The sequence below is a fragment of the Pseudorca crassidens genome, chromosome 8 (assembly GCF_039906515.1).
Source record: "Pseudorca crassidens isolate mPseCra1 chromosome 8, mPseCra1.hap1, whole genome shotgun sequence".
Lineage (NCBI taxonomy): Eukaryota > Metazoa > Chordata > Mammalia > Artiodactyla > Delphinidae > Pseudorca > Pseudorca crassidens.
The window spans coordinates 58982051-58995901 of record NC_090303.1 but is presented as its reverse complement, the minus strand read 5'-3'; the positions used below and the strand labels follow the sequence as shown (position 1 = coordinate 58995901).

At 39.2% G+C, this 13851-nt stretch overlaps 1 protein-coding gene across 1 annotated transcript in view; it reads left to right on the top strand.

The window, feature by feature from the left end:
* The window catches only part of HIBADH (3-hydroxyisobutyrate dehydrogenase), a 105011-nt gene that overhangs the window by 8713 nt on the left and 82447 nt on the right, over nt 1-13851 (top strand). The window contains exons 2-3 of the mRNA XM_067746587.1: nt 1129-1289; nt 12391-12500. Coding sequence (XP_067602688.1) covers nt 1129-1289; nt 12391-12500 — 271 coding nt within the window. The remainder of the gene's footprint in view (nt 1-1128; nt 1290-12390; nt 12501-13851) is intronic.

The following is a 13851-nucleotide window of genomic DNA, read 5'->3' as shown; positions in this document are numbered from 1 at the left end:
AATTGTATGCCCCAGTGTGATTTCAAAAAGCCTTTTGTAAAAAGGAAGAAAATCAAATCAAACAAAATCTGCATACAGCTTTTTGTGTGTGTGTGTGTGTGCATTTATTTATTTTTGGCTGTGTTGGGTCTTTGTTGCCGTGTGCGGGCTTTCTCTAGTTGCGGCAAGCAGGGGCTACTCTTCGTTGCAGTGCGCAGGCTTCTCATTGTGGTAGCTTCTCTTATTGCGGAGCACAGGCTCTAGGCATGTGGGCTTCAGTAGTTGTGGCTTGCGGGCTCTAGATCACAGGCTCAGTAGTTGTGGCTCATGGGCTTAGTTGCTCTGCGGCAGGCATGTGGGATCTTCCCGGACCGGGGCTTGAACCCATGTCCCCTGCATTGGCAGGCGGATTCTTAACCACTGTGCCACCAGGGAAGCCCTGCATATAGCATTTTAAGAACAATTTTCTTTTTCTGTAAATGGAGATGCCCCGTCTCTGAAAGTGCGCGGAGTTGTTATCTCAGGATCCCGAGACTGTTACCCTGGCCATGGAAAGCCCATGGAAGTGTCCCCCTGCTCTCTCCTAGGACCCCATTTATAAACTGGTGACTTCTGGTTGAAATACATTCTTCTGGGTTTAACATTTTTATTAAGATTGTTTTTTATACCATTGGAGGGGATGGTTTCTATAAATGTGGAAGTGGGAAGGTAAAACGTTTTCCCATTCTTGGACCTTGTCCAAGATACAGGTTTTATTGAATACTTTCAGTTTTTAATACACATTATTAGAGAAGGTAATATAGATAAGAGAATCTAGGATACTTCACTTAACAGGTAAAGTATATAATAGGTATTTAATAAATGATAACATTAAGTTTATTGTTAAAAATAGTAAGGGGATGTTATAGAGATAGAAAGCAGAGGAGAGAATGCTTAAAATTTTATGATTGCTTCCTGGAGAACTATATACTCAGAAGTTAGTCTGCCTATACATTGTTGATATCTTTAAATGATCATTAGTTTAAAACTAATCTTTAAAAAGTTTTTTTTGATAGAAAATATCAAAATCACAATGACTTCTTCATATTGAGTGAATATTTACAAAAAAGCATGTTACTGCTCCTGTTAAAACTAATGTATTGAAATCAGTGTGTTCTAGGTCAATGGCTTCTAAGACTCCAGTTGGATTCATTGGAGTAGGCAACATGGGGAATCCAATGGCAAAAAATCTCATGAAACATGGCTATCCACTCATTATTTATGATGTGTTCCCTGATGCATGCAAAGAGTTTCTAGATGCAGGTGAACAGGTAAGACCTTTTCTTAAGATTTTTTTTAAAACTTTATTTATTTATTATTATTATTATTTTTTTGGCTGTGTTGGGTCTTTGTTTCTGTGCGAGGGCTTTCTCTAGTTGCGGCGAGCGGGGGCCACCCTTCATCGCGGTGCGCGGGCCTCTCACTGTCGCGGCCTCTCTTGTTGCGGAGCACAGGCTCCAGACGCGCAGGCTCAGTCGTTGTGGTTCACGGGCCCAGTTGCTCCGCGGCATGTGGGATCTTCCCAGACCAGGGCTTGAACTTGTGTCCCCTGCATTGGCAGGCAGACTCTCAACCACTGCGCCACCAGGGAAGCCCCCGATTCTTTTAGATTTTGATGTTTAAAAATGTTTTCTAGATTTTGATGTTCCACATTCAAATAAGTGACATCTTCTTAGAAGCATACACAATGGATTTGTAAAGTTAACTTGTTAGTTTTATTTCTCTATATGTAATATTATATATGTGTATATTATATGATATGTAAAATATGTGTACAAACACACACACACACACACACACACACACACACACGAGACCGTTTACTAGTAACTGAATTTAGAGTTTTTTTTCAAGATATGAAGGAAATTCTTCTTGTACAAGTTGTAGAGTGGTAATTGAGGGCTGAATGTAATCCCAGAACTGGGTGAATAGTAAAAAATTCCTGAGAAGTATAGAAAAAGGTTAGAGAACAAATAAATTGTCAACTTCTAGGTAATAGGCTTGAAATAAATACTGAGAAAATGCAATGCATACATAAAGAACAGGTTTAAGCAACTTAGAGGCTACTTGCAGATCTGGATGTCCTCCATCTCCTCCTCCATCATGGTTTGTATGCCATCTGGGGGTGGCAGCAGTGTTGTTTGAGGATATGTGAGTATCATCTTGGAACTTTTCAGGGTAGGGTTGTGGCTGCTTATGCCCATATAATCTCTGAATATTGACACTGTACCACCAGTGCAGTAGCTTAAGTAGCTTAGGGACTTAGACTTGTTGGAGAGGTTTGATCAATTCTTTGTTCTGGGAAAGATGGCTTTACCATCTTCAAGGATGGTAAGGAGTTCCAAGCTGATATTCAGTCTGGGATGGATTGTTTTTCTGAGGAGATGGATATTACTTTTTGGGATAACACATCTATTTGATGTTGGCATTTTTCAGTGGTTTATATATTTATTTGTAAGAGTAACAACGGTACTTGGTCTCTAAACAGAGGAAATATCTTCAGTTAAATACAGAATTTAATCAAAGTAATAACAGCATATTCTTCTGGCATTTTGGAGAATAATGTTCCCGAAGTTTTCATGTGTGTGTGTGTTTATGAAAGATCACATGAATTTCTCTTCCTCTTTCTACCCCTTCTAGTAATACAGAGGTGGAAATTGAATGGAAACTGATTTACCTTGGACTGGCAAAGCAGAAGCTTAGGGCCTTTCAAATTGTGACCAATGCCGTTACTCTTCCCTCTATTCCTGTAGCACTTAACAACTTGCCTATGGAGAACTGAAATGGTCATCATCCCTTTGTGAATCTCTTTTCTGCTGCTTGCCAGATTTCTGGAGCTTTCTGATGCTCTGCCTGAATTGCCTCATATTCTGAAGTTATCCTTTTACCTCCATTTCCTAACAAAATTCTTATTTTTTTAGTGTTGCTAATTTTAGGTAGGTGTGAAGGAAGGCCACCTTAAGAATAAGACTTACACTTGAGTGAAGGAGACATTTACATTTTAAAAGAGAGAGAAAAGAAACTAATATTTAATGAGTACCTCCTACGTGTCAGGTCTTTTACTAAATATTTTGTACATGTTATCTAATTTTATCTTTGTAACAGAAGTATTTTCAGGAAACTGATGCTTGGAGAAGTTAAATAACATCCCCAAGGTTGCACAGTGAGTGAATGGCAAGAGCCAGGATCTGAACAAAGGTCTGTCTTTGACTTTGGAGCTTTAGCTCTTTTAATTACATGATGTGTAGTCACTAATTAATGAAATTTATGTATGAGACATTTTTAAGTGTATGTGTGACATCTGATGATTCTGAAATGTAGCTACCTGTTACCTATTTATAAACTAGTCTACTAGAAAACGAAGTGCCTAGATTTCTTTTGGATCAGTTAATGTCAGGCCAGTAATGATTATATACCACACCCTTGTTTAATATGTTGTTTTGCACCAATGAAATTTGTTGGAATTAAATAATAGTTATCTATTATGATGGATTGTATAGTGAGTGGGTATACAGTGGGTTGAATAGTGGCCCCCCAAAAGATGTCCTACAAAATTCTTAGAAGAAAACATAGGGGTAAATCTTCATGACCTTGAATTTGGCAAAGGATTCTTAAATATGACACCCAAGATCATGAGCAACAAAATTAAAAATAAAACTTCATCAAAATTGAAAACTTTTGTGCTGCAAAGAACAAGGGCAAGAAAGTGAAAAGGTAACCCAAAGAATGGGATAAAATATTTGCAAATCATATATCTGATAAGGACTTGTATCTAGCATGTATAAAGAAGTCATACAATTCAAACAGAAAGACAAGTGACTCAATTAAATGGACAAAGGATCTGAATAAACACATGAAAAGATGCCAATATCATTAGTCATCAGATAAATGCAATCAAAACCACAATGAGATTTCCACACCCACTGGGTTGGCTAGAATTACAAAGGCAGATAACAAGAAGTATGGAGAAATTGAACTATCACACACTGCTGATGAGATTGTAATTCTACTCCTAGGTATATATGAAAGAGAAATGAAAACACATACCCACACAGAAACTTGTATATAAATGGCAGCATTATTCATTATAGCCAAAAGATAGAAACAACCTAAATGTCCCATCAGTGGTAAGCAAAATGTGGTATATCTATACAATGATATATTACTCAGCCATAAAAACGGATGAAGCACTGACACATGAAAGTCCAGAACAGAGAAATCTGTAGAGACAGAAAGTAGATTAGTGGCTGTTTAGTGCTGGCTGGGAGAGGAGGGGAAAGAGGGAGGCAGGCATAGGGGAGAGATAGCTAATGGATATGGGATTTTTTTTCTTGAACTGATGAAAAGTTCTAAAATTGTGTTGGTTGCACATATCTGTGAATACACTAAAAACCATCAAATTATATACTTTAGGTGGGCAAATTATATGTTATGTGAATTATATCTCAATAAAGTGATTTTTAAAAAAGATAAATGTCCAAGTTCTAACCCCCAGTACTTGTGAAAGTGACCTTATTTGGAAACAGGGTCTTGGCAGATGGAATTAGGTTTAAGATCTTGAGATGAGGTCATCCTGGATTTCGGGTGGGCCCTAAAGGCAATGATGAGTGTCCTTACAGAGAGCCACAAGGGGAAGGCCGTGGGAAGTCGTAGGCAGTCTTCAGAGTTATACTGTGGCAAGCCAAGGAACACCAGGGTCAGCCAGAAGCTAGTAGAGGCAAAGGAGGATCTTCCTTTGGAGGCAGCATGGTGCTGCCTACACCTTGCTTTCATACTTGTGGCCTCCAGAGCTGTGAGAATACATTTCTGTGTTTTAAGCCACCATGCTTGGGGTAACATTGCGGCAGCCACTGGAAACCAGTACAGCTAGAATCTACAAAATGGGTTTAGAACCTGCCCTTTCCACTTAGTATCTGCAATCTCAGGCAAGTTATTTAGTGTCTCTATATCTGTTTCCTCATGTGTAAAATAATAAGGATAATAATAATAACCTTTCTCAGGGAGTTGTTATGAGGATTAAATGAATTCATATATGTAAAGAGCTTAAAATGATGTTTGGCACAGTAAGGAGTGTGTGTGTTAGCTCTAAGTAAGTTCCCATAAGTCTTGGTTTCACCTCTGCTCTACAGAGCTGTTATTTCCTTTTCTAATGCTTTCTATTCACATGACAATGTCAGAGTCTCTCACTTCTTTGTGAAGAAAAGTTACTTTTTATTGCTTTGATCACTATGGGTTAAGGCTACCTTAGAATCTCTTAGCAAAACGGGATAGGACGTTCATTAATTTACTAATTTGACTGATGTTTCTTGAGTACTTTCTATGTGCTAGGTACTGGGAATATAGCCCAGAACAAAACAGTTACAGTCTTTGCCTTTGGGGACCAACAGGAGGTGTTAGATTATCACATCACACAAATATGTGATTCCAAATTGTGATGTGGAAAGAAGAAGAGTCTCTTCAGTTTTCAGTAAAATCTGCATTACGTTGGCTGAGAGGGCAGTCAGGGACGTTCTCTGAAGACTAGACATTTAGGTAGATAGCACAAGAATAAGGATTTATCCAGGTGAAGAATGGGGACAAAGGAGCAATTTTCTTTAAAAGTGGAAGCCTCTCCAGGTTTCTAGAGATTTCTACTTTAGGTCGACCGATACAGGTTGAGTACCTTGCGTGTGTCTAGCAGTCCACCTAGTGCTGTGGAGAATAAAACAGGTTGAGTTGGATGTGGCAATGTATTAGATGTGTCTCAGGTGGCAAGACTAAATAATAGAAGGGAGTTTTTATTAAAATTGTATTTTGACAGTAATAAAGTGCTGAAGCAGGTTTTGAGGGGAAAAATAATAAGTAACTCTTAAGAGTCGTTTCATTTCTGATAGAGAGCTACATAAATATTGTGCTTAGTCTTCGCTCACCTACAAACAGAAATGCTGTAGCCTGAAATGAAGGTCATGGAGACGAGATCTCTTGGATTCCTGGATAGAAATCAGAGGGTTCTAGGACACAGACTCAGTTATTAGATTTTCCTTCTTTTCTTCTTCCTTGAGATACATAAGTGGGTGTGGGGAAGGAAGGAGGATGGGTTCTGGGTGGCTGCCTGTCCCAGATTAGTGAAGCGTGAGACTCTCTTAGCTTCTGCCCACAGCTCCCAGCCCTGCCCCGCTCCCAGCACACGGTGGGAAAGTTGCGTGGGCGATTCACACTGGGGCGGCAGAGCCTGGAAGGCAGAACCCTCTTTTCCCACGTCCCATCTCCCTCACCGCTCTGCTTCCTCTCAGAGTCTTGACTCTAAGAGGTCCTCTGAGTATTGATTACAACAGCAGTGGAGGGCAGGAGAACGTGAAATTGAGATAAATGACAGGAGAAGGGTAAAGGGTATAAAAAAGCTTTGGGCCTGAGGGGAAATATTCTGTCATAATAAAATGAAAACATTTGTTGATAAATGATTTTTATGCCAGCAGCTTAAAAACCGTTTTGGTCATTTGAGGAAGTGTAATTTCCTAAGACCCCTACTTTAAAAGGTAATGTTAATTTGGATGTGTGACTTCTGATGTGTTAAAATGTCAGTAGTACTAATTCATAGCTATATTTAGTTTTAAAATGTTTGATAAAGGAAAAAATGAGTTTCATTTTACTACTAAAAGACAAAGAGAAGACTTGGGATGAAATGGAAAAATATAGGTGAAAACTTTGAAACTTCTTGCCATTGTGCACAATAGTGCGGTGAATGGATTAAGAGTTGAAAAATTCAAAGTATATTTGAGTTGACTCTTACATTTTAAGGACAGGTGTCCCTTCCTTTCCCTGATGTTACTATCGCAAGTGAAGTCGATGAAATGGCAGCCAAAGAAAACAGAATTTTTTTCCCTCAAAGTCTGCAGAAAACATGGCTATTTGATTTCAAATGTCAACTGTGCTTTCAGTGGGAAATTTGCAGGGAGAGAAAGTACCAAACTAGACATATCTGGATCAAAAAGCAATCAATAGTTCTAAAGCTCTTTGGACATCTCCTTGAAGAAGTGTTTTTTTGTTTTTTTAAAAGCAAAAACTGGGCATTTATTGTTTCATGTAACTGAAGAGTTGGGGAGTGGCCTGAACCCAGGCACAGCCGAATTTTGGGCACAGATGTAATTAGATCCGTTTCTGTCTGCTTCTTGGCTCTGCTTTCCACGGGCCTGGCTCCTCCCTCCCCTCAAGGTGCAAGGTCCACCTGCAGTTCTGGGTGAAGTGCTTTAGGGTGTTACCACCCTGGAGGTTTTCCTTCCAGCTGTACCTAGTAGTAAAAAATACTACGTGGGTTATGAAGGAAATAAAAACTTGGACATGTTAAAATGCTTCACGTGCCTGACTGTATTTAATGAACTTATTTATACCTTTACATGTTAACCAATTCTATTAGGGCATTTATAATTGGTTTAATATGTTACTTGTGGTCATTCCCATAAAAAATTTACAGTTTCCTCTCTCCGTATCCCTTTATTATATCTTTATTTCTGTTGGAAACTCGGGTTTAACATACAATGCATCATTTCAACTTCTAGCATCTATTCTAAGAATGTAACCCATGATAATTATCAGGCCTTTGGGTATTAGAAATCATGAATCAATAAATTGTGAATGTAGTGGTTTAAAAGCATAAACCCAGGAGGAACCTGGCTGCCTGAGCTCAGATCTCAGCTCCATCATGTGCTGGCCGTGTGACTTTTAGACAGATTATTTAACTTCTTTCTACTTAAATTTTCTCATCTTATAAAATGGCAGTAGTAATAGTACCTTCCTCTTAGCCCTAGAGAACCTGGCACATAGAAAGTGCTGTTACTACTACCACTACTGTTACTACTGTTATGGTTGTTGCTTTAGTATCTATACCATATTTCTCCCAAATCTGCATTCCCCAACACCACACATATAAATGCACCACTGTGTTGGCTGAGTCACTGAGTCCAGAGTTGTTTGGAATAGAATTGTAGACATATTTTTATTTATTTATTTATTTTTTTTGCGGTACGCGGCCCTCTCACTGCTGTGGCCTCTCCCGTCACGGAGCACAGGCTCCAGACGCGCAGGCTCAGCGGCCATAAGCTCACGGGCCCAGCCGCTCCGCGGCATGTGGGATCCTCCCGGTCCGGGGCACGAACCCACGTCCCCTGCATCGGCAGGCGGACTCTCAACCACTGCGCCACCAGGGAAGCCCTAGACATATTTTTAAATGAAAGAATGATGATAAAAATTAAAACCAAATTAGGAGATAAAGTGATTTGACTGCATCCCTGTTTAAGAACATATTCTGCAGAGTCCCTTGTGTCCTTTTATTTTACAGAAGATACCAATTTCTCTTTTTAAGCGGTAGCATCCAGGGCATGTGACTTGTGCTTCGTTTTCATTTTCATTGTGTGGGAATTTCCTTGGAGATGCCTCTGAGTGGTGCCAAAAGTCTTGGGACTTATGCAGCATTTCTGTGTGAGTTTTCTGGTTGAACTAGGCTTAATTGGATTCTCTTGTTTTCTCTCTAAAAACTTGGGAACCACCTTGTTCCTGGGTTAGAAGGCTGAACATGTTTGGTTAAGTAATTCTATTGAGATCTAATCTGGCATCCACTCAGGTTTTGTTAGATGAGAACTTTAAAAGTCTCTTGCTGAGTGGGCTTCATCATTGTTGACCACATGTTTCAAGATGTAGGCAAAAACCGTTTTGGTCAGTTTTTTAAGGGTAGTGCAATTTTTTTTTTTTTTTTTTTTTTTTTTTTTGCGGTACGTGGGCCTCTCACTGTTGTGGCCTCTCCCGTTGCGGAGCACAGGCTCCGGACGCGCAGTCTCAGCGGCTATGGCTCACGGGCCCAGCCGCTTCGCGGCATGTGGGATCTTCCCGGACCGGGGCATGAACCCGTGTCCCCTGCATCGGCAGGCGGACTCTCAACCACTGCGCCACCAGGGAAGCCCAAGGGTAGTGCAATTTTGAAGCAACAGTATGCATTTCTACTTGGAAAGATTAAAATACACTGAGTGGCAGGTTTAACCAAGGTCATGTTCATCTTGTTTCTTTGCAAGTTTCTCTTACCCATTTGCTTTATGTGGAAGCAATGCTGAGCTTCACTTATGTGACTGTTTCGTCTAGCAGAGACAGCGAGATTTTTCTCTTTATGTAAAACAACTAGGTTAACTGTTGTCTCCTTCCATTGGATATGTAAAAAGGAGGTGCAGTTACTTCAGATTGCTCTGGGCCCTGATGCCCCCATCATTTCTCCCGCCACCCACCCAGCAAAGCAGATTTTGTCTTTAATCTGTCCAGTTGTCTAATCTTTATATTGTACACCTGCCATTGGTGCTTACTAGCATACAGATGAATCTAGTTGCAGAAATTCTTAATGACTGTAGATATTGTGAAGGGAACCAATCTCCTGTAATCAAAATTAAAATAATGGAAAAGTAGGGTCACCTTAATTCACAATGGTGTAAGAATGAGGCAGTTGGAATTGTCAAGAGATTTTTCTGGGATGGCCATGACAATCAGAGCAGAGCCATGTTCCAGGGTCAGCCAGGTTAGTGACCGTCCACACATGTGGAGGTGTAGAAGAGTCCTGCTAATGCTTTACATTTGTACTGAGTCATTGCAGATGCTTCCCTGTACCATCAGCCCTTTTTCACAGAGTCTGTGCCTTCCTAGAATTTAAGGTTACTAAATGTGAAAAATTCCCTTGGCTAAGTTTCCTTTCTACTTTGGAGATAGAAACGCTTGAAGATAATCCAAGTCACTATTCTTATTTTGTAGATTCGTAAACTGAAGCCAGAGAGGTTAAGTGATTTGCACAAAAGCACAGATGATTTAGTGGCTGAGCTATAACTAAACCCAGTCTCTGGCTTCCCAAATTAGTGTTCCTTTCCCTGATCCATGCTGTCTTTGCTTATCCATTCAATTAGCAAATGTAACTGAAGGGACTCTAATTAGGTTGGCTCCTAAAGGCTTTTGTGGTGAGTGTCAGACTGGCAATAAGGTTTGTTTTTTTCCTGCCAGCTTTTGAGTCATGGCCAAATTTTGTTAGTCAGTTATTTCAGAGTCTTGAAGTCATCACATGGAAGGCAAGATGATTTGAATAACTGGACACACTTGTCTGTCTAATAAACATGCCTTCTGTAGTGCAAATTAGAGACTGTTATTATAATGTACCAAATTTATATAGTTGTTACATATGGAGCAGTTGTGGCCAGTACAGTGGTGACATTCCAGCTATCACTATCATTGTGTGTTTTTTTCCAGACCTGTGAGCTTTGACACTACTTTCCTGTATATTTGAGGGGTTAGCAGTACTCTGGCAACCCAGGCATCCCAAGAAGCAGATGCTAGGGATGCAGGGGGCTGATTGGCCACCCCATGCACTTGGCAGTTGCATGAATTGGCACAAGAAGCTTGGAGGTGTGAAGTATTCCTAGATCTGTGAGCTAATTGTTGGTACCCCTGAGGGCATGTCTCAAGGAGCTATCTAGATGGAATTGAATTTCCTTCAGTGGAAGAGACTCTGAATTCCTAAGAGAAAGTCTGAAGTTGACTCTTAGACCTTAGGGCTGGCTTACTACAGTCCCTGAAATATCAAGAGAGATGGAGCTGAGATAGAAGGAAAGGCAGCTGAAAGGTATGCCACCATTTTGCATGCCTTTATTACTTCATTTAAATAGGATGAACAGATGGGGCTCTCTATGTAACCCATATTCTTGACACAGTCCAAGAGTAGAGAATTATGACTCCTATAGCTTTTCCTTTTCTTCTCATCTTACTGAGCTGTTTTTTTTCTTAAGGAAACTTGAATTGTTTGCCAGGAAATAGTTGCCTCTTTTCAAATCTCAGTATTTGTTTGAGTGTAAGAAAGGTTTTCACCTAACTTAAGTATTACTTTGTAATTTGATGGAAAAAAATTTTTTCCAGAATTATTTGTGGCCGATCCCCACTATATATCAAAATATACATATTGTTGAATGTGCCACTTTGTAGACTCTAAAATGCTGTATTGTCTTTAGATGAGAGAGACTGTCTTTTTTTTGTTGTTTTTGGCTTTAGAGTCTGAGGTGTTTAATATTATCACTTAGTACACAAAGTGCCAGGATACTTGATTATCCGAAATTTTAGAATACAACTTATGAAATTATGTTAAAACTGCCTTTATGTAGAATTTGATTTAGAAGCTGATAGTCTCTTACGGAAGAATGAAATGTAATTGCTTCTAGCTCATAATATTTAGATTGCACACTGTGTTTGGTTTCTCATTCTTTCATCAGCTGTACATCAAAGACAGAAAGAAAGTGTTTCGTTTACTTCCACCACATGAAAAGCAGAGGCGTTCCCATTCCTAAGATGCTTATGTGCCAGTTCTCCTATGGAGAAAGTTTTGATTATCCTCCTGATAGTTCCTTGTCTTTTCTTTAAAGAGAGAAAAGGCTTTGGAAAGGAGCTTTCGTGATAATTGGGGTGATAGATTCTTTCTGTTAAAGGAGAGTTTCAGTCAAGAAGTGATCTCCTGGTCTCTTCTGGCCTCTTTGGTTGCTGACCAGCTGGCCAGGTGTATCATGGTGTATATATTCGAGAGAGCAGGGGGTGGGGGAAATGTGAATAAGGGTATGTACACCCATACTTGTAAACATATGTACAGAGGATGGGCAGAGCAGCTTTCTTGTACAGTATGTTCATGGTCATCATTAAAGCAGAAGTCAGGGTTCTGACTTCTGAGAGAGAGAGCGTACCTTGATGCCTGTTCGTATGTTGTTGTATATATGGTTTCCACAGGAGACCTGACAGCTCATGCTCTCAGACTTCATGGTGGTACTCACATTCAGTGCAGTGCATGCTTATGTCCTTGTCTTGACTTTTTATAAAACAGGCTTAATTTTTTTTTTTTTCTTGAAAATAGAGGCTGGAAGATAGTGGTAATGGGGGCCTGAGAATTTGCTTGTGGATTTTGCTGCCCATGAATTAATTGGTGTATCCTGTAGTTCAGCTACCAAGTCTGATATACGAGAATGTTTTTCTTAGAGCATCTACCAAAAAGTATGCTGTTTAAGAATCCAACTTAGAGGAATCCATGAGAAGTGTGTCCGTTCCCAGGCCTGTTGGGTTTTGCCCTTTTCCCCCTCAACTCACTTCACACTTTTTAAAGTAAACAGTGGATGTGATTCCATAGAAATTGCATCTGTATGTGTGAAGGAATGGACTCTATTTTAGGCAGTAACGGGTTTTTTTGCTCGTTTTTTGTTTTTGTCATTTGAAAACAAGGATTAGTTTTTATTCACTGTCACTATTATGGGCATGCATAAAAAGTGGATCCTACTTGTACTGTAGGAGCTGCTTGCATTTAATTTAAATAATGTGCCGTTGCAATTTTTTTTTTTAAAGGTAGTGTCTTCCCCAGCAGATGTAGCTGAAAAAGCTGACAGAATTATTACAATGTTGCCCACCAGCATCAATGCAATAGAAGCTTATTCTGGAGCAAATGGAATTCTAAAGTATGTATTTCTCAACTGTAGATATGTTCTTGTTATGATAGTTTATGAATTTCACATTTGTTAGAACTATTGTGAAATTACAATTATGTTTGTTAAACCTTCTTGTACTGTATTTTTATGTCTTAAAAGTGAATGGTGTGGTTTCTCTCATTGTAAAGGGTTATTTTTTCACTGAAGTCAAGTATGTGACTTTTGGGAATACATTTTTTTTGCTTTCTGTTTCTTCCCTTTAATCTTGCGTTAAACTTACATTGGTAACCTGTTTAAGAGATTTTTAAAGCTTGCATTTTAAACTGTACAAATGTTACAAGCATAATTTTCTTACGGTTTACAGAAATTCAGGAAGAGATTTCTATGAAAAATGAAACGAAGCATTGGAAAGAACACCATTATTTAAAATTTATTATAAAATAAAAAGTTATTGTATGTCCTTTGAGTTAGTACATCTGTAGTAAGAACTTTGAGAGGGTGGAATTAAAGATTAGCAGTAGCTCTTTAAATAATATATAATTTAGGTCAGAGTTTCCTACCCAGTAACTAGCTTCCCTGGCTTTGAGAACCTTTTGGTTACTTGCTACCTATTGCCAAACCCTTGTGGTTATGTTAGGATGACAGCGGTTGAATTTAGTTTTCTGGTCTTACTGATTCCTGTTCCTAACTTGTTTTGTTGTTGAAGTTCAGCAGAGAGCTAGAGCAAACTGGTAGGCTTTGTAGAACATGAAGGGCTAAAAGAAAGGGTTTAATTTCTTGAAGCTGTAATACATGAAATTTGAGGTTTTGGGAAATTGAATTGCTTTGGAAAACTAGCAAATTTAGAAGCAACAGACACTTGAATATTAGGCAGAAAACTGATAAGATAAATGTTTAGATTTCAGGGAAAGTTGAAAGATTCTCATTTTGGATGGAGCCCTCAGGCCCACAGTATGTATGTGGTCCTGAGGTGACCTAGCTGTCTCATGACCTAGTCTGTTCCAATTATGCCCCTGTTTAACCTCTGAAGAAAAAGTTACTAAAAACTTTGTGGAGACAAAATCCTACGTTTATTAATATCCTTTACTCGGAATATGGTGGCCAACAACCAGGGCAATTTTGTCTAGGGAGTGCTTTGAAAGATTTTGGCTTTACATTGAAGTGTAATTTGCTTCTCATGGGTAGTTCTTTATTTTCTTTTGGGTCCGGATCATTTCCCCACACCCTGTGCGTGTATAATTTTTGAGACCATTTCCCGTTTGCTTAAAGCTTTAAGATCTTAAAAATATTAATATCACAGAAGACTGGTAAACTTAATTCTTATATTTTAGGGTATGTAAAGTGGAATTCCACATACTGAGGTGATCTATATAACAGAGTG